The following is a 22091-nucleotide window of genomic DNA, read 5'->3' on the forward strand; positions in this document are numbered from 1 at the left end:
TTGTGTTCTTGGCTGGTGAAGATGTGCTAGGAGCCCTTGTCTTCTTGGTTGCTTTGGTCTTCTTGGCAGGTGCTGATGTGGCAGGTGTTGGAGTAGCAGAAGCAGCTGCCTTGTTCCTCTTTGCTGGTCCTGGAGTAGCTGTGGCTGCTGCAGGCCTCTTCCTAGATGGTGCTGATGGTGCTGGTGGTGCTGATGGTGGTGGTGGTGGTGGAACCACACCTGTAGTAGCTCTGGTAGATGAAGAGTAGTCTGACCTATTCTCCTGCACATTTAACAAAGCAAATTTCAATTAAACCACCTAGCCTATGAAACATAAATTTCTTTATCAATATGCATACCTGGTGATTATTCTTTCTCATCTGCAGTTTGGGTTTCAGTGGAACACCACATGTGGTATATCTGTGACCTTGCATATATATTGCAATTGCTACAAGTCACTGTCCCAATTCTTGATGTATCCTTCTTGGCAGGCACCTCAAAATGTCCTTTCCTCCTAGCTGTCTGCTTTTTACCCTTCTTTTCTTTGAATACTGGAGGAGATATGTCATCCCCCATGGTGTGTGGCCAACAATCTGGTCCTGGAACAGGGTATATAATATGCTTGTAGGTTTCACAGTAGAGGGGCTTCTTGAAGAACTCATGGACAAAATCTTCAGGGTGTAGCTTGACCTTCTGCATTGCTGCTATAGCATGACTACATGGAACAGCTGTCATATCCCACCTCCTACAGTCACAAGTGTAGTTGTTTAGGTTTACACAGTAGGTCTTCTCTGAACTACTTGTAACTTGCCAAATGCCTGGTCCAGCCATATATGCATCACAATATTTTGCCCACTTCTTGGCCTCCTCCAATATCTCAGAGTAAGTCGGTGTGATATCCCACCTACATGTCTCTGTCTTCTCCCTAATCTTCTGAAACTTGATCATGAGTTTTGTCCTCATTCCTTCAAGCATTGTCCTTATGGCCTTGTTCCTAACATCCAGAATCATCCTATTGAAAACTTCACTAAGATTGTTTACAACAAGGTCTGTCTTGCATATAGTATCCATTCTATGCCTGGCCCAAGTATGGACTGGTATGTTGGACAACCACTTCCATGCCTCCTCACTCTCTTTCTTCAATGCTTCCATGCCCAAATCATGCCCATGCTTAGTGAAAGAATATGCAGCCTGGTCTAGATGTTTTTTCAATTCATCCCCTCTAAACCCAACTGATTGGAAGTTGGCATATATGTGTCTTAAACAAAATCTTTGAGGGGAATCAGGAAATACATCCTCTATTGCATTGAGCAGACCCTGCTCATTGATTTTGTATTAATAACTAGTGAAGTAAGTAGACAAAGCATTACATACTACAAGAAACCAAACTGTGTAAGAAACCAAACTGAAGTAGTTGTACCTTTTGCCTGTCTGACATAATTGTGTAGGGCCCAAACTTGTTGCCACTACCAATTACTGTCCTTAACTGTGTAAGAAACCAAGTCCAACTATCTGTCTCCTCCTTGTCAACAACACCAAATGCAATAGGGAAGATATTGTTGTTGCCATCCCTCCCTGTTGCTGCCAGGATTTGCTGCCCGGTGCTTAGTTTGATGAAGCATCCATCAAGACCTGCATTTTAAGCCATTAGTAAGCAGTAACATGTAATGCAATCCCTATTTAAGCACTATACAGACTAGATTTACCTATGAAAGGCCTGCAACCATTTAGGAACCCCTCCTTACAAGCAAACAGACAGTAAAACATGTAATGAAACCTTGGGGTAGGTGCTGGGTGGAGTTCAAATTCCTTTGTTGTCACAACACACCTACTACCAGGGTTTGTGTCCAAAACACACTGCAGATAGTCTCTTAACCTGTAGTATTGTGTCTTGTGATCCCCTTGCACAACATCAACTGCTTTCCTCCTTGCCCTGTAGGCCAAATTTTTTGGAACATGTACTCCAAATTTCTTTTTTGTATAACTCAGTATAGTCTCAACACCTGCACCAGGATTGGACCTTACAGTATCCTCAACAGCCTTTGCAACCCACTTCATGGTAACCTTTGTGTTCTCTCCACTTGCTCCACAGGTGTGATTAAGATTCATCTTTTTGATGCTAAAGGTTGACTCATGGGCAATCTTAGAAGCAGTAATATAAAACTCACAACCATGCTTTCTATCTGAGCACCAGGCTATGATCCTACTTGGATCATTCCTATGGTACTCAAAGTTCCTAAGTGTCCTAACATAGTAGTTTCTCAATGCTTCTCTGAACTCTACCACATTCAGAAAGCACAAATGAATCCTAAACTGTTCATGTGCATCAGGCCTAGACGAATCATACCATATTCTCTCCTTCTTCTTCTTCAATTTTCTCTTCCTGCCACAAGGCAACCTAGGTGCATCATCTTCTTCATCAGAAATGCCTTCATCACCTGGAAAGCCGAACTCATCAGCTTTTGGCACGAAATCTTCAAACTTTATGTGATCTGGCTCACTGTGTGATCTACTTGTTGGGCCTTGTTTCCTCACAGGTATCTTCTGTGCCACAGTTTTCACATGATCTGAAGCTTCTTCTTCATCATCTTCTTCAGAACCATTTGGCTCCTGCCAAAACTCTGAGGGTTCAGAAGCAGCCCCAAAATAATGCTCAGCCATCTCTTCCTCTTCCCTGTAGTGCTGCCTTGTTCCTTCACCACCTTCATCTTCTCCCCTAGCCCAAGACTTGTATGAAATTTTCTTCCCTCTGTAATCACCCCTGAAAAACTCAAAATATGAAGAGGATTTGTCCAACTCATCATCATCTTGATCTTCTGCTTCAATGCCTTCAATTTCCACTGCCTCTTTTCCCTTGTTGAAATTACAGCTCTGCTGTGTGTTAAAATATGGATCAACAGGCACAACTGGAGGCTCTGAAGAATTTGAGACAGGGAAAAGGACACCTTCTTGGGAAACACTATACACAATGGGATCACCAACTTGACTCATTGGAATCTGCTCTTCAAGCACGGTGTGGTCCATGTTTGCATCTGCTGGATTTGGGTCAGTAGCCTCTCTCACTGTTATGTTCAATACTTTCTTCTCAGCAAACAAATCTAGCATCTCCTCCACCTTCTCATCACTTTCCAAAACCTCAATCCCCTCCAGCCCCTTACCCTCATCCTTAACATATGACAGATAGGCACCCAACCCATAGCCCTCAAGTTCAATAAGTGCTAACAATAACAGGTAATTCATTTCTGATAAGGAAAACTTCCTTTCCATGTTGTCTCTACCCTGAAAATGCAGCCTCAATTCCCATACTTCATCATCCAAACTATGCAAAGAAAGAAACAACACATTCAGATTTCTTCAAATTTTCAAGTTAAAAAGTATGCAACAGTTTCACTTGCACAACATATCATCCAAACCTAAACCCTAATTCATATATTGCTTACAATATATACATAATAATATACCAAAGAAACTAATTCATTAACAATCTAAGAAACAAATCCTAACCCTAGTTCATAAATAAACTAGGGAAGATAATTAAAACAAGTCGAGTATAACTTACTCCACGCCACCAAGTGAGGAGGCCCACTGGTGCCCGCCTTCTGGATCCGCGTGGATGGATTTGGCCACTGCCCTGGCCGCGCGCCACGCCGGCGAGATCTGGAACTCCTGCGTCGGTGGCCCAGACGAGCGCTGGGTCGGGAAACTTGCGCTGCCTAGCCACTTGTTGACCTCGGAGTGAGCACCGCCCTCGCCGCTAGCTGTCGCCCCAGGCTCGCCGTCGTCCTTCTTCTTCGCCGCCGCCATCGTCGGGAGAGACAGAGAGCACGGGGAAAAGAGGAGCGAGAGAGAGATGCTACCGACAGAGAGAGAAAGGCAGCGAGCGAGCGGGTGCGGTCCGACTGCACCGGTCAGTCCGAGTAACGGCCGTTAACGGCCTCGCCGTCACGCGCGGCGCTGACCTGGCCTGACTGGCGGGCCTGGACCGTCAGAAGACGGTTCAAAACGATAGCAACGGGCGATTTAGGTTTTTTGAGACAGCCGACGAGAAAAGTGGTAGGTATCAGTCACAAACAAAAAAGTGGTGGTTTTTTGGAACCCTAGCACGAAAAGTGGTAGTTTTATGCTATTTACTCCAGATCACTGGTGGCTGAAGCTGGAGGAAGGATATACCAAGGGGCCCTGCTGAAGTCTATTCTCTATCTCACTGAAGTGCTTCACTTAGCTGAGCAATCCATGGCAAGGCGCAGCCGCCGACGGCCGCAAACGCCAAATCCGGCGGCGGCGGGAGCAGCCGCAAATCCACCGCTTTTTCGCTGGCAATGGGGCGAGGAGGCACAAATCGAAGTGGTAGAAGACATCGGCGGAGCTAGCCTACGGAGCTTCCGAGGTGGCGGGCGGGTGCCGGCAAGGGGTGGGAGGGGCGACGCTGGCGCAGGTGCGACGCGGGAGGGGAGGGAGGAGGCAGGGGAGGAGAGGCGCGGTTTTTACTCAGCCGCCGCGCGGCAGAGTAAATATAAGGAGAATTTTTTTAGGAAGAGGGGGGGAGGGGGATAAAAATATACTCCCTTACAGCGGCTAAGGGATCGGCTAGGTGCCGGTTAGAGGAGTAAAACCGCATTTTTACTCCTCTAACCGGTTATAAGGGATCGAGCAGCTGAAGTAACAGCTCACACCGGGTTGTGCGTGATTTTCACTTCTCGCGTTAGTACACCACTTTCCCCCTCCCTCCCTCCCCTCCCCCCAGTGGCGGCACCAGGATTGACTCATGCCCCAGGCCACCTTCACTGCTATAGTTGTAAATAGTGCTCAATGGTGATAGCTGTGTGCATCATCCAATGCAAGAAAACACATTTCAGGGGCTCAACAAGACACATAAAACTGTTGATGCAACTGCCAGCACAGAAAAGAGCTCAGGTCGTCTTCATACATATACATGATACAGTTAAGTAACTTCAGCACTACACACACACACATACTATGTATTGATGTGATGCCATCCTGTTGGTACTAGACTAACTTTACCAAAACCTCATTGAGAGGCTAAACAAGGCACACACAGAAGAAAGGTCATCTATATATCGGCTTCATACATACATTGAACATGATACAGTTAAGTACACACTAACACACGTATAAGTACTACGTATACACTATATTGACGTGATGCCATCCTGCCTGCATATGTACATCTTGTCGTGTACTAGAGTTTCCTCTCTATCTATATCGTAGACTAACTGTATCAAAACTTGGTCCCTAGCTGCCTAGACTGGTGACTAGAGTCCATCTGAGCCTCGTCTAATTTCCTGTACCCTTTGTCGCAACCTTCTCCTGTGGTCTTGGATTTTCCATAGCCCATGGCCAAGGACCACGGCGGAGTATATGCCGTGGGTGATCATCGGTGCCAGGATGTTGCCCGTCTGCATCCATCGTGTCGCGAATCAGATATATGTTTCATCAGTCAGATAGAAAATCCGTCATATAGAGACCATGTTGATGATGCCTCACTTGGTAAATGGATCAATAAAATCTATGTAAATGGTTACCTGGATCCATTCGAAGCCGAGGTAGAAAGCCAGGATGCCTTCTAGAAGAGGAGAGTATATCTTCCTCATCTGCCTCCTTTCGTACCAAGCTGGGAATTCAGAAGAATCATGTTATTACATCATCTCTGCATACTCATCCTACACACTAGCTAAGTAGTTCCTGTTACTATTTGCAGGATATATATATATATATAAGAGAATAACATAGACAGAGAGAAACACACCTGAAAACAGTTTCTTCATATTCTGTCGGCCGGCGTGCGAGCGCATAACTGGTGTCACCACATAGGTAGGGTCTGAAACAAAAACACAGCAAGACATGGGTTTAACTTCATTTGAAACAACGACAAAGCATGATATGGAATCGGTGGGTTCAATTACCTTTGGGGGCGGTAGCGATGTAGTAGAGGGACCCCGTTAGCGCGGCGGTGATGGCGGCGGCAAAGGTTTGCGCGAACGGGACAAATGGAGGCACCATTCCACTCTGCAGATATCAACAAAAATAAGCAAGTACAGTTAAGTACAGTTATGTTCATCAGTCAAACAGATGAACTGAACTGAACTGAAGAAAATCAAGTGCAATTAAGTCACAATCAGTATGTACCAGGGACACAATCCCTCGGGCATCTTTCATCAGCTCCGTGCCTCTCAGGAATATATCGGCCAATGCTCCCTGCAATTTGATCAACCAATTTAGTTTCAGGCTATACAGAAAGTGAGAAATGTAATTTCTTTCTCATTTTAGATGAAATGAGGAATACAATTAGTAAGACAGTATAAATGAGTGAGTGAGTGAGGTACCTGGACGGCGGCGCGGTAGAAGAGCTCCTCGCCGACGGAGCTGGCGGCGACGACGAGGATGAACTGCCAGGGGGACATGCCGGCGAAGAAGGTGCGGAGCTCCTCGTCCTCCACGTCGCGGATGGCGCGGGCGTGCGGGGAGTACTTGACCACCTCGTCGTCCAGGATGAAGAGCAGCGCCATGATGGGCGGCGACGCGTAGCCGAGCCCCTCCACCAGCGCCGTCAGCGAGGGGTGGAACCCGCCGGAGGAGTCGATGCCGGCCATGTCGCAGATCGCCCGCCCCGCCAGCGCCATGCCCGCGTAGATGCCGATGCCGTAGCTGAGCCTCACCACGGCGCCCAGCTTGTCCCACATGGCCAGCTCCGCGTCGCGGGCCCCTCCGAACCCGTCCGCGGCGCCGACGACGGCCGGCACGTCGACGACGGGAGGCCCATCCGCTGCAAGGCGGCCGGCCGGCCGCCCCGGCTCGACGCCGTCCCCGCCGCCCTGGTGCGCCCCGGCACGGACCCTCCAGGGGCCGGCGCGGAGGACCCGCGCCGGCGTGAAGCCGATGGAGCAGTTGGTGTATGACGAGCAGCTGAAGCTACATGGCGGCGCCAGCTCCATTAACCAACCACCCACCTACTAGCTAGCAAGCTCCGACCGACGGCGTCCTCCCTCCCCTCCTCTCCTCCCCTCTCCGTTCTTGCTTGCTCCAAGACACGATCTTTCCCGGCCACCGACCCGGCTGCAAGCAAAGTAAATCTGAGGGGAGCTGGTGGGCAGTGGAGGTGAACAAATGAAGTTTTTTAATGGCGGCGGTGGCGGTGGTCGCTCCACGATCTGGCCGCCGGATATACTAGTATTTGATTTGATTCTCCAACCTCGGTCTGTCGTTACGTTACGATTAGGGAAATCGGATGAAAGGGAGAGAGGCCGCCTGCGTGGCGCTTTGCCAGTGGGCGCTGGCAGATGAGAGGGATTCGCCTGGCCAACCACGGCATGCCATGTCAGCCAGCCGATAAGGTAAGGTGATTGTTACCTCGCTGACATGGCACCCATCCACCCGTCTGTCTGCCACTTGGTCGCTGTCTCGGCCTTCTCTTCTCCTGTGCGGCTCCCACCATAGCTACGAGGTCGACATACTATTGCTCATGTATATGCACTTATTCGTTCGAATTTTCAAGGTTGAAATGATCCGGCGATGGAGAAAACGACTTTGGTTTTGTTGTTGCCAACTTAGCTAACAACCAGGGAACTACTTCCTCCTCCGTTCTTAAATATAAGTTTTTTTAAAGATTATAATAAAGACCACATACGAAGCAAAATAAGTGAATCTTTGCTTTAAAATACGTCTATATACATTCATATATAGCCCTATTAAAATCTCTAAAAGACCTTATCTTTAGAAACGGTGGGAGTAATAAATCAACCAATGTAGTACAACTTTACTTTTTGGGGGGTTGTTTAGCTCTCGCTCATTTTCCTGTCATCCTCGTCCTAGAGATCCCTCTCACCCATTTTATTGTCTTCCATCGGTGTTTTAGTTGGCTACCCACTAAGATTCATATATTATTGCAAACATGTATGTTGATCTTTCAGTTGGTGGTTTTATTCGGATTTCGAGAGGTGTCGCACTAATCAGAGTCGGCTAAGCTAAGCTTTAACACAGATCTGGGCTTCCCAAAAGGAACCCTGATGAAACACGCACGGATAGACCTTCCGAGGTTGCAAAAAACGTGAAACATGGAGATTCACGCAGAGAACTTCATGGATCATGAGTTTTATACAATAAGATTACTTCAAGAGCCAGCATTGCGTGGACAATGACCCCGGACAAGATCACGGTCATTTTGGAATTTAGCATTGCGTGCTGGTTATGAAATGGTTCACCTTATATATCTGATCTTGTCCTGGCGGATTGTAACCCGCCACTAATGAAATAAACTCCTGGTTCTTTGCAAAAAGAGAAGAAGAAAGGGACGAGGGTTTCTCAATGGTTTCAACATAGAGTGAATACATAGGTCTCCATCCATGATTCTCTCAACAACATGATACTATACACCACCATAGTACGATCATACTGGATATGTCATATATGTGCATAAGATGTTGACAACATTCATGTCCCACTCGACCTTTGCATGGCATCCATGAGGGGTATCCCCCCTGCATCATGACGAGTATCACCAGGTAACATGTAAACTCTCTGGAATAAATTACTCTCAATAATCCACACCTGCCTTGATGGGCTTGTATGTACATAGTATATATAGCCTGTAGAACAAAAGGTCTGCTCAAGCATCCTAGTTTTCGATGAAATTCTCTAAGTTCATTTGACATTGATTGAGATTTTATCCTTGTTATGAAGTTTCCCAAAAGGATAATCTTTTTCTCCTAATCCTCATGGGCCGAATTTCATGGGTCCAGCTCACTCCTCCTCTTCTTCCCTTTTATTTTTCCCCAAACCTCATGGGCCAAGACGAATCTGTTTTCTCTCTCTTATTGTATTCTTGTCCGCTTGGGCCTTAGCCCATCCCGCGGTGGCTGGGAACAGCACCCAGTGCCACTCTTTGTATAAAATGTATTTCTCAAAAAAAACTCTTTGTATAAAATGTTTCCCTTTTTTATGAAACACAAAATTTGTTAAATTACAAAAATTTCTAAAAATTTAAGTTACACCAAAAAATGGAAAAAAAAATATGCACATGATAGTAGTTGTGTGATGTTGACCCGCAAAGTTTCGAGTTCAAATGTTATTTTATTTAGGAGAAAAAACGAGTTTTGATTACATGAATTTGATAGCATCACACTAGTGCAGAACCGGGCAATAGCACCGGTTCGTAAGGCCCTTTAGTGCTGGTTCGGTAACCGGCACTAAATTGTAGGCACTAAAGCCCCCCCTTTTAGTACCGGTTCAGCATGAACCGGTGCTAAAGGGCAACCATGTGGCACGAGCCAGCTCCGTGGGCGCGTAGGACATTAGTACCAGTTGGTAACACCAACCGGTACTAAATGTTTGGGTGTGTTTTGGTTTTATTTTTTCTTTTACTTTAATTTTGTGTTTTCAATTTAATTTTAGTGATTGTTTTTACATTATAATGAGTTGTTAAATCATTAGGTGAATGTACCGCAGATTAGTTTGATTGGATGCGTGGATCCTAGCTAAGTCATCAAGTATATGTCATATCCATATTATATATACTTGATCACCTACTTAAGTGATCGAGGTAATATGGATATGGCATATACTTGATCACTTAGCTAGAATCCATCCACTTGAAACTAATATGCAATTTCTTTCATAAATAATATAATATAACTCATCATCATCATATTAATATAAAAACTCTTGCATCATATATATCATCACACCAACGGTTTTCATAGCAAAGATATCATCGAGTTCAACGTGGTAATGATATTATAAGCGTTCATAACACCACAAAAGCAAATCACTCTTTGAGATTAAGTTCAGGATGAAGAACACGGACATGAGAGGACAAGTACTAAGAGCATGAACTAGCTAGCTAATTAATCACTCATGCTGCTCTCTCTCAGGTAAAATAGCATAGAACATGTATAGCTTTGCTGATTCATCATATTGGAGCATGCAGATGAACCTGTCTCCTAATCGTGGGTTGCGCTTCTGATTGCTGCCCCCTAGTACTTCTCTGTGATCGTTCACAATTTTGCTCCAGTCTTTTACTATTAAGCATTCCTCGCTATTAGAAATCCTGAATGCACTAAAGTGCATTGTAGGATATCTTGGCCGTAAGCTAACAATATTCATGGTACCTTTAGTCTCGATCCAATCAGGCACAACATTCATCGGGAGTCCCTGTTGAAGAACATCGTATAGTAACATACTTAGCAATGAAGTTTAGCTTAAAAAAATAATGTATGCAAAAGATGCACTGAGGAGAAATAGTAGAAATCTTACCATCTTTCCTAAATATATGTGACCGTAGTTCAGTACGAACACTATTGGTCGCACGTTTTGAGTACTAACATTTCTAAGTGCAGTAAAGAAATTTGTCTTGACAGCATCAAGATCCTCAAGCCATGAAACATAATGACTTGTCTCCTCGCAGTTTAGTTCAGCCCCGGGACAGTGGACGGTCCTGTCTACCAAGCGCCGGACATGTTTGCTTGATTGGAAGTAAGCTGTCAATATAAATTGAGATCTATTAATTATTCAACTGGTTCAAATAATCTCATATCAAAGACATAAATATGATTGAGAAACTCACATAATGGTAGAACTGGAGGCGTCTGCACATCGACCCAGATGTCTCTATTACCTTCAATATCATCTTCCGGACGAATATCAAAGGTGATAACCATATCAGGCTCAAATGCATAAGCATTGCATAGTGCTTGCCAAGTTTTGCATTCAAAATAGCTGTATGTGTCTGCATTGTATAATTTGACGTTGAAGGTATAACCATGCTCGGTCTTCAAGTAAACTCTTTTTACCTCCATAGTTTCGTTAGGACTGAAACCTATCTTATCCAAGACAAAAATTCTTGCATGGCAGGAGATACGCTAGTAGAATAGTGAAAAATTAAAATTAAAAGTTGAAGCAAATGAAGCATAAGTCATGCTTAATTACGAAAAAAGACTTGTCGTTGTGACTTACTGTATCCACTTTGAAGTTCTCATCCAGCTTGATGTTGAAGCGTCTATCATCAACTAGAAAATTTCTGCCGCACAGGCCGCGCTGGTCTTCACAGTATTCGCACATAATGAAATCGTGTTCGTCGCCAGACGACATTCCTATGTTCATAGGTGAAACATTAAACACTTATTAGTTCTATTAATTCAACTAATTCTGTTAATTCAACTAGTTCAACTAATTAATTGAACTAATTCAACTAAGCACTTACGAAAAATATACCTAATTAATTGAACTAATTCAACTAACTAGTTCAACTAATTAATTCAACTAAACTAGTTATATTAATTTTCTTACAAAAAATAAGGTAGCTAGTTCTATATAATAAAATGTTAATTAGATAATAAAATCTCATATAACTAAATTAAATATATATCTAAAATATAATTTATATCTAATTCATCTAACATTTGACATTAATATCTAACATATGTTCATATATAGGTGAAACATTAAACACTTATTAGTTCTATTAATTCAACTAAATAAACTAGTTCTATTAATTCAACTAAGCATTTACTAAAAATAAACTAGTTCTATTAATTTCTTACTAAAATAAAGTAGGTAGTTCTATATAGTAATATTTTGATTAGATCATCAAATCTCATATACCTAAATTATTTACTAAAAATAAACTTGTTCTATTAATTTTCATACTAAAAATAAACTAGTTATATTATTTCAACTAGTTCAAATCTCATATATATACCTAATTAATATCTAGCTATACTAATTCAACTAGTTCAACTTGTTCTAATTCATGTAAAATATATTTGACATTAATATTTAACATCTTTTCCATATAATTCATCTAACATTAACATTCTAACATTATTATCTACGTAATTTATCTAACATTAATTAATCTAAACAACAGAAAATAGAAAATAAGTAAAAACAATGTGTGTGTGTCTGCGTGCGTGTGTGTGTGTATGTGTGTGTACCTGTGTGTGTACATGTGTGTGTGTGCGTGCGTGCGTGTGTGTGTGTGTGTACGAGCGGGGGGCGGCGGCGGGCGACGACGGGGACGGGCGGTGGGCGAGACGCGACGGCGGCGAGACGGGCGCGGCGGGGGCGACGGCGACGACGGGTGGCAGGGGCGACGGCGACGACGGCGATGACGGGTGGCAGGGGCGACAGCGGTGACGGCGATGACGGGCGGCGGGGGCGGCGCGCGATGGGCGACGGGCGCGACGAAGAAGTTGGATCGAGAAGAAGTACTGGTGGTCGATGAAACTGATTTTTTTCGTAAGTGCCATATATATAGGAGGGGTCTTTAGTACCGGTTGGAGCCACGAACCGGTACTAAAGGGGCGCGCTGCGGTGCGCAAAGTTTAGTCCCACCTCGCCGAGCGAAGGGCAGCCGCACTGGTTTATAAACCCAGCCGCGGCTGCTCCTTCGAGTTTCTCTATATAGCAGGCTTCTGGGCCTAACTAGGGCGTGCTGCCTTGTGAGTCTGTTGGCCCTTCTGGGCCTGCATTTGCACACCCTAGGTGAGGGAGTCCTGGATTAGGGGGTGTTCGGATAGCCGAACTATACCTTCCGCCGGACTCCCGGGCTATGAAGATACAAGATTGAAGACTCTGTCCTGCATCCGGAAGGGACTTTCCTTGGCGTGGAAGGCAAGCTTGAAGATACGGATGATCAGATCTCCTACCATTGTAACTGACTCTATGTAACCCTAACCCTCTCCGGTGTCTATATAAACCGGAGGGTTTTAGTCCGTAGGACAACATACACATCAACAATCATACCATAGGCTAGCTTCTAGGGTTTAGCCTCTCTGATCTCGTGGTATATCAACTCTTGTAATACCCATACCATCAATATTAATCAAGCAGGACGTAGAGTTTTACCTCCATCGAGAGGGCCCGAACCTGGGTTAAACTTCGTGTCCCCTGCCTCCTATTACCATCCGGCCTAGACGCACAGTTCGGGACCCCCTACCCGAGATCCGCCGGTTTTGACACTGACATTGGTGCTTTCATTGAGAGTTCCTCTGTGCCATCGCCGTCAGGCCCGATGGCTCCTACGGTCATCAATGGCGATGCAGTCCAGGGTGAGACCTTCCTCCCCAGACAGATCTTCGCCTTTGGTGGCTTCGCACTGCGGGCCGATTCACTTGGCCATCTAGAGCAGATCGAAAGCTACGCCCCTGGCCGTCAGGTCAGATTCGGAAGTTTAAACTACACGGCTGACATCCACGGGGACTTGATCTTCGACAGATCCGAACCACTACTGAGCGCGCCGCACTGTCACGACGAGCATGATCTAGCTCTGCCGCCGAGCAATGCCCTGGAGGCCGCACCCGCGTCGGCTCCGGCCCCTAGTTCGGAGCCGGCCGCGCCGATCAAGGACGGGCGGTTGGACGCCGCCTCGGGGGCTGAGATCCCAACGGCGATCGAGCCGAACACCAGCCCCGCACTCCGCGAGACTCGTGACTCCGAGGAGCCGGACTCCTCTCCGGACTCCGAACCCCCCGTGCCCCTGCCAATTGGATCCGATTGGGCGCCGGTCATGGAGTTTACTACCGCGGACATCTTTCAGCACTCGCCCTTCGACGATACTCTGAAGACACTGGAGTCTCTCTCTCTATCAGGAGAGCCCTGGCCGGGCTACGGTCAGCAAGGTTGGGATTCGGACGATGGAGAAGTTCAAAGCCCACCCACCACCCACTTGGTAGCCACTATCGACGATTTAACCGACATGCTCGACTTCGACTCCGACGACATTGACGGTATGGACGCCGATGAAGGAGACGATAAAGAACCAGCACCTATTGAGCCCTGGAGCGCCACCTCATCATACGACGTATACATGGTGGACGCACCAAAAGATGACGACGAGGAGCGGAGGGACGCACCGAAGGATTGTTTCCTCGAAAAGCAGCAAAGCGGCGACGCAAGCGCCGCCCCAAAACCCGCCTCGACAGAAATAGCGATCACACAGACCCAGCGCTGGAGCAGGGCGAACCGCTGCCGAACAATGGCAATCCGGATAATCAAACTGAACAAACAAATCCTATCAGGGATAATGGTCCGGACGACATAACGCCAGACAGGCACCCGGAGCAGCAGAATGCCCGTAAAAGGCTCGTTGCCACCGTGAGGAGCCTTAAAAAGCAGAAGCAAAGGCTCAAGGCCGCGCAAGACACGCTCCAATTCAGATGGAGCAAGATACTCAACATCGTAGCAAGTTACGGCGACAATCGCCCCTCCAAGAGCTACCCAAAGCGGAAGCTGCTACCCGAATTCGATGAGGAGGCCTCAGACCACCCACAACCAAATATCAAAGCAGCCACCCGTTCGGATAAACGACCCCTCTACCACCACAGAACAGCATGCAACACCGCTCACAATACAACACGCGACCCATGCGAGGGCTCGCACCCAAAGGACGATGCAACAAGATCCATCTATGGACCACGCAAGCGCGCCCCAGCATACAATGCAACACAACAAACATCCTAACAACGCGGCACACCCAGCTACAGGGGTGCCACACACCCCCTATTTTTCATTGATGAGGTGCTGGACCACGAATTCCCAGAGGGATTCAAGCCCGTAAACATAGAGGCATACGACGGAACAACAGACCCTGGGGTCTGGATTGAGGACTATTTCCTCCATATACATATGGCTCGAGGGGATAATCTCCATGCCATCAAGTACTTACCTCTCAAACTCAAAGGGCCAGCTCGTCACTGGCTCAAAGGCCTCCCCGAAAGCTCCATTGGAAGTTGGGAAGAGCTCGAAGACGCCTTTCGGGCAAACTTTCAAGGGACGTATGTCCGACCTCCGGATGCGGACGACCTGAGTCACATAACTCAACAGCCCGGAGAGTCAGCCCGAAAGCTTTGGAATAGGTTTCTTACTAAAAAGAACCAGATTGTCGACTGTCCGGACGCCGAAGCCTTAGCGGCTTTCAAGCACAGCGTCCGCGACGAATGGCTCACCAGACACCTCAGCCAAAACAAGCCGAGAACGATGGCCGCATTAACAAACCTCATGACCCGCTTTTGCACGGGTGAGGACAGCTGGCTAGCCAGATGCAGCATCAATGACCCCAGTACATCTGAAGTTAGAGATGGAAACGGAAAATCACGGCGGAACAGCAATAACAAACGCCGGAATAAAGAAGACAGCACGAAGGGCACGGCAATAAACGCCGGATTCAAAGTCCCTCGGTCAAACCAAAAGCCACCCTCCAAAGGCACCAGGGATGAACTGTCCAGACTCAACAAAATCCTGGACCAAGTATGTCAGATCCATAGTACCCCTAGCAAACCTGCTAATCATACCCACAGAGAATGTTGGGTCTTCAAGCAGTCCGGCAAGCTTAACGCCATACACAAGGGGGAGGATACACCAAGTGAAGACGAGGACGACCCTCCCAAGCAAGACAAGGGGGGACAAAAGAAATTTCCACCCGAAGTCAAAACAGTAAACGTGTTACACGTGATCAAGAGAAAAAACAATGCGGCACTCCCTAAAAAATATACCCAAGTGCCTGTCACCGCGAAGTCCCGCCACTGGTCGTCCCAACCGATCACCTTCGACCATCGCGATTACGCATCAAGTACCCGGCATGCAGGATGGGCTGCCCTGGTATTAGACCCAGTAATTGGCGGATACCACTTCACACGAGTCTTGATGGATGGCGGCAGTAGCCTAAACCTAATATATCAAGATACAATCCGTGGGATGGGGTTAGACCCAACACAAATTCGCCATAGCAATACTACCTTTAAAGGAGTAACGCCAGGCCCAGGGGCTCGTTGTACGGGCTCCCTCCTACTGCAAGTTATATTCGGCTCCCCCGATAACTTCCGTCGCGAGCATTTAAGTTTCCACGTCGCTCCGTTTAAAAGTGGCTATCAAGCACTACTCGGGCGCGAAGCTTTCGCTCGCTTTAATGCAATACCACACTACGCCTCCCTAACACTCAAGATGCCCGGTCCTCGTGGCATCATTTCAGTGCACGGAAGTATCAAGCGATCTCTGCACGCCGAAGAAAGTGAGGCTGCCTTGGCAGCCGCACAATAAAGGCGCCCGGACCAGCAAAAGCATCCAATAGGTCATCAAGACCTCAGTCACAACTAATCAAGTCCGGCGCCTCTACTCATATCGAATAAACGGTCACACCCCTATCTTTCAAAAGTACAAGGGGCTCAACGCACGCAGACGAGTGGCGATTTCTTCTTATCTTGAATTATACATGGTTTCTTTAGAAAACTATCCTTTTGCACGACAACCTTTTCACCTAAATTCCTCTCTTTTACAGATGATCATTGTGCTACACCCGTCCAGGATACGGCACAACGGAGACACAGGCGCAGACGTGCAGCAGGGACCCGACCCAAGGATTCTTTTTAGATTAAGACCCTGCATAAACCTTTTTTACGGTCTCTTGTTGATACATATCCACTGTTGAGTAGGATGCTGACGTCTTGGCATGTGGCCATGCCAGAAAAATGCACGTACCTGGACACAAGGGGCTTCTTACAAAGGCCATTCTTCAGGCCCGGTTTATACCACAAAGACCGAATACCTTAGGGAGTGTTCGGCCTCGCGAGTTTGGCTCTATATGCATCAGCTCCGAATCATTGTATTTGGTCAAATGTTGGGTTTGCCCGGCTCCTGCGTTTTGGTGCCTTACGTTCCGCTTTACCGGCTAAGGTAGCACCAGGAGAACTACTGCGATTGTGCCCTGGTTTATCCGGATGAGCACCTCAGTAGAGAAAGCCGAAAACTGACTGTCATGATCTAGCGTGAGACTGGTCAACCACTCGATGACTCATGGGAATGTTAGAATTCCTCCGCTTTAACGAAGGGCCGCTTTCCGGCCAGGCATATACGCACCCCGGGATCGGGAGAGTGCGGAGCTACCAGGGGCTATCTAGTAGCCCCACTGTCAAACTCCTATGGCTAAGTGAAAGTGTTAAAGCATTATAGTCCGGTAGCCTCGCTCGCTCCGCTATCACCTCCTTAATAGGACCAAGACCTTGGGTTAAGTGTGAACACGTGTTTCTGCGAACACCTCCGCATTATATGCGTGGGGGTTGAAGCCGACGACTGCAATCTTTCAGGTTATACTCATGTATACATAAACGGCCGCCCAAGAGGCATCACATTACTTTTAGGCAAAAGTATAAAAGTAGCCTCATAAAAATTTATAAAAGCATTTCGCTTACAATGAGATTACATGTCACTCAAACATAATATTTTTTGAGCACTGTGTCTCTATCAAACGAGCACCCTCAAGTACTTCCTCAAAGTAGTGCTTAGCAGCCCTTCGACCTATGGCCGAATCCTGCGCTGCAACAGTGGTAGCATCCATCTCTACCCAGTACGCTTTAGCACGGGCAAAGGCCATCCGTGCGCCTTCTATGCACGCCGACCTCTTCATCGCATTTATGCGCGGTACCACATCAAGGACCTACTGCACCAAGCTGAAATAGTTGCTCGGTTTTGACCTTCCAGGCCATAGCTGATCCACAATAGACCTCATGGAGAGTCCGAACAACCTATTCAGTTCGGCCCATTCGGCTAATTGGTCCGTCAACGAAAGCGGGTGCTCGGGAGAAAGGAATTGCTTCCAAAACAGCTGGTCTACTTCGCGGTCCGTATGACTCTGGAAGTACTTGGCCGCATCGGCAGCGCTCGCCGCCAAATCCATATACGCATCCTCCGAACTCCACAGCCGATCTAGAGGGGCATACCGTGGATCTCCGTACTTCCTCTGCAGCATAAAGGACTTCCCGGCTACAATATCCCCGGCTTCCCGCAGCTCCTCCTTCTTCGCCCTCATAGCAGAGCGAAGGTCTTTTCCCGTTATAGCAGCCTTCTCAAGGTCCGATGCCTTCGCCTGGTTTTCCTTTTCAAGAGCCCGGCAACGGTCTACGACGGCTTTTAATTCTACGGCCATATTGGCCATCTTCTTCTGGCCCTCGCCATGTGCGGCCTTCTCGGCTCGCAACTCTTCGGCCGCCTTCAAAGCAGCCGCATTACCCAATCTTGCTTGTTCCTTGGCTCGGGCAAGTTCCGCCCGCAAGGCTTCAACAGTGGCAGCTCCATCTGCAGTCATAACATGTTAAAAACACTGGCATCATACTCTTCCTATTTCGCGTTTACCAGACAAGGATACTTACCCTGCGCCTCGTCAAGCCTTCTATTAACAAGCTCGATGTCGGCATCTGCCGCATCCAACCGCCGTTCTAAACGGGCAAACTGGCTCGTCCGGCTGGCCACCGGAGCTTCCATCTCCTGCACATAAAGGCAGTATGGTTATTACCTGGGAATATGATCCTCCGTTCGTCATCGTTTCCGACAACAACCAGAGTCTCAGGGGCTACTATATACACAGGGCACACCTAGCATGTGCAGGACTATTACACATTCCTTTTTTACGTACCTCAAAGCCTGTCAGTAGACTCATAAAAGCTTCATGCAATCCTCTTTCAGCGGACGATATCCTCTCCATCACCATATTCATCAGCACACGGTGATCGTCTGAGATGGCCGCTCGCCCCACCAACACCCTCAGAACGTCCGATCGCACACTAGACAGCGCCGGACTCTTTTGTCCACTCTCTTCGGGAGCCGGACACGGGGAGCCTCGGGGATCAATAGGATCACCTTCTGGCCTCTCCGAACTCGGAGAGCCCCTCCGCGACGACACTTCAGGGTCACCCGCTTCCGGAGCGGAGGAGTCCGGAGGAGGCGTCTCGCTCTCCATCATCTCTGGAAGAAGATCCCCTGAAGACGAGATCATTTGAGAGGGGCTAAGGCCTGAACTGCACAAATGTATGCGGTGGTTATTTTCTCAGAAAAAAAGGGATGGCATATCTGTACTATTAAAGTTTTCGGGTCACTTACGACTCCCGGGAGAATTGATCCCCCCGCGGACTTTGTGCGGCAGCAGCGCCCCCCAAGGTAGGTCCCCCGGCGGAAGATTTCTTCTCCCGTTTGGAAGCTTCGGCTTTCGAATTCCCGGGCGCGGTCCTTTTCCTCTTCCGGTCGTCTTCCTTCACGGAGACGCTTGCTCCCTCGGTTAGAATAGGCAGCATTGGGGGCCCGCATCTGCCCGTATTATCCTCCACAGTGTCTTCCTTCAAGGGATCCGGGCAAGGTGCGGCCTGGAGCATCTTTTCCAATACCGGATTCTCCAAACCCCCAGGGAGGGGGGCCGAACACCGAATCAACTTCGCCTTTGCTAGCCAGTCCTGGTCGAAAAAGCAAACTCTCAGAAATAACTTCATAACGAAGGAGAGATAATATGTTCGGCCGGAAGATTCCTTACCTGTTTGGCGGCGCGGTTACTATTCAGGCCCACGTCCTCGGTGAATTCCGGACACTCTACTTGAGGTCCGAAGAATAACTTATACATATCCTCGTGCGTCAGGCCAAGAAAATTTTGAATGGCACGCGGACCCTCGGGATTGAACTCCCACAAGCGAAGGGGCCGACGTTTGCAAGGCTGGACTTGACGGACCAGCATAACTTGTATTACCGCGACCAAACTGAGATCTTCGTCGAAGAGATCTCGAATGCAGCTTTGTAATAAGGGCACGTCCTTGGCTGGACCCCAGCTCAGTCCTCTGCTGCTCCATGACATCAGTCGTGGCGGAGGGCCCGAGCGAAAAACGGGGGCGGCCGCCCACTTGGCGCTTCTAGGAGTCGTGATGTAGAGCCACTCCTATTGCCACAATGCAGACACCTCTGGGATGGAACCTTTGGGCCACGGAGCTCCTGCCATATTGCGTATTGAGGCGCCTCCACACTCTGCATGTTGCCCCTCGATCATCTTCGGCTTTACTTCAAAGGTCTTGAGCCATAAACCAAAGTGGGGGGTAACCCGGAGGAAGGCCTCACATACGACAACAAAAGTCATGATATGCAGGAAGGAGTCCGGAGCTAGATCATGGAAGTGTAGCCCATAATAAAACATCAAACCCCTAACGAAAGGATCCAGTGCAAAACCTAGACCTCGGAGGAAGTGGGGGACGAACACGACGCACTCGTTGGGTTTGGGAGAGGGGACGGCCTGCCCCCGGGGAGGCAGCCGATGCGATATTTCGGCGGTCAGATACCTGGCCTCTCTCAACTTTTTGATGTCCTCTTCCGAGACGGAGGAGGGCATCCATCGGCCTTGAAGGCTGGATCCGGAGATGACTGAAGGTTCAGAGCACCTGACCTGAGCTTCGGGCGTTTGAGCTTGAGGTGGGGGAAGGATTTGATTGAGCACGGGAGGGAAAAGTAGAAGCTTTGCCCCTTTATAAAGAAGGGTGGATATCAAGCGTCCTCCCCGTGTCCGTTTGGACTTGCCTATGATCTAGGAGTCCTAGAAGCGGTTGGGTTACCCACGCCCGTATTGATGAGAATCCCGTAATAATGGGACACGATCTCTGCTTTAACAAGACGTGCCAAGGAAACCACCTCGCATGACACGCTGAGGTGGGTAATTGAACGACTCGGATAAAGGCTTGGCCGTGGCGTGTCGCACCACGGAATACGTCAGCAGATTAGATTTGTGGTAATATTATTATTCTCTCTATGGCAATATGTGGAAACTTATTTTACAGAGCCGGACACTATCTTTGTGTTCAAAATCTTCTATCAAGTACTTGGAGGAGGAACCCGCCTTGCAATGCCGAAGACAATTTGCGCGCCGGACCCGTCGTCATTGAAGCCTAGTTCAGGGGCTACTGAGGGAGTCCTGGATTAGGGGGTGTTCGGATAGCCGAACTATACCTTCCGTCGGACTCCCGGGCTATGAAGATACAAGATTGAAGACTCCGTCCCGCATCCGGAAGGGACTTTCCTTGGCGTGGAAGGCAAGCTTGAAGATACGGATGATCGGATCTCCTACCATTGTAACCGACTCTATGTAACCCTAACCCTCTCCGGTGTCTATATAAACCGGAGGGTTTTAGTCCGTATGACAACATACACATCAACAATCATACCATAGGCTAGCTTCTAGGGTTTAGCCTCTCTGATCTCGTGGTAGATCAACTCTTGTATACCCATACCATCAATATTAATCAAGCAGGACGTAGGGTTTTACCTCCATCGAGAGGGCCCGAACCTGGGTTAAACTTCGTGTCCCCTGCCTCCTGTTACCATTCGGCCTAGACGCACAGTTCGGGACCCCCTACCCGAGATCCGCCGGTTTTGACACCGACACTAGGTCTGGCAGGCCCATTGGGCAGCGCGCCAACAAATTTTTTATATACTTTTTTCTTTTCTGCATTATTTATTTTCTTCTATTTATTTTTGAGTAATTTTTTATATAGTTTTTTCTTTTCTGCATTATTTTTTTCTTCTATTTATTTTTGAGTAATTTTTTTGTATAGTTTTATTCTTTTCTGCTTTATTTATTTTCTTCTATTTATTTCTGAGTAGTTTTTTGTGACCCTCTCTACTCTTTCGCACATGCTATGCGGGTGAAATGATGATACCATGCCAAGTTTCAACATTTTCAGAGTTCATTTTGTAGTGATTTTCAATTTCATAATCATTTAGCTCTCTAAACAATTAGGTAAATGACCGAAAAACAACAAATGATATCAGAACATGTTGGAAATTGATGGCGTCGCTTTGAATGTTGCATAGTGAACACAAAAGAAGTCCGGAGTTCAAATAAGTTTAAAAAACATTGAAGTGCCCGTGTAATAGATGAGTTCTCATCCGAAACCCTGATACTCCGAAAGAGTTTGTCCAGTTTGTACACGAAGTGCGTCCAGTTTTTGCCGTGACCCTCTCTACTCTTTCGCACATGCTATGCGGGTGAAATGATGATACCATACCAAGTTTCAACATTTTCAGAATTCATTTTGTAGTGATTTTCAATTTCACGGTCATTTAGCTCTCTAAACAATTAGGTAAATGACCGAAAAATAACAAATGATGTCAGAACATGTTGGAAATTGATGACGTCGCTTTGAATGCTGCATACTGAACACAAAAGAAATCCGGAGTTCAAATAAGTTATTAGAAATAAAAAAGAGGTGCAATGCTGGTTAATTTGCTTCAAGCCTTTCGGAATAGTGTAGACTGCACTGCACATAGCTCAGTGCAATCTATTCTATTCCAAAAGGCTTGAA

At 47.3% G+C, this 22091-nt stretch overlaps 1 protein-coding gene across 1 annotated transcript; it reads right to left on the minus strand.

Annotated features, from left to right (window-relative positions):
• Positions 1-5037: 5037 nt before the first annotated feature.
• Positions 5038-7145, minus strand: LOC125511631 (uncharacterized). The gene is made up of 6 exons (XM_048677056.2): positions 6324-7145; positions 6127-6195; positions 5904-6006; positions 5747-5818; positions 5523-5611; positions 5038-5396 (listed from the first exon to the last, which is right to left on the minus strand). The coding sequence occupies exons 1-6, from the start codon at positions 6930-6932 to the stop codon at positions 5253-5255; spliced, it is 1086 nt and encodes a 361-aa protein (XP_048533013.1). The 5' UTR covers positions 6933-7145; the 3' UTR covers positions 5038-5252.
• Between the last annotated feature and the right edge of the window lie 14946 nt (positions 7146-22091).

This window comes from Triticum urartu, chromosome 5A (assembly GCF_056163025.1).
Source record: "Triticum urartu cultivar PI428250 chromosome 5A, HENAU_Tu73, whole genome shotgun sequence".
Classification (NCBI taxonomy): Eukaryota; Viridiplantae; Streptophyta; class Magnoliopsida; order Poales; family Poaceae; genus Triticum; species Triticum urartu.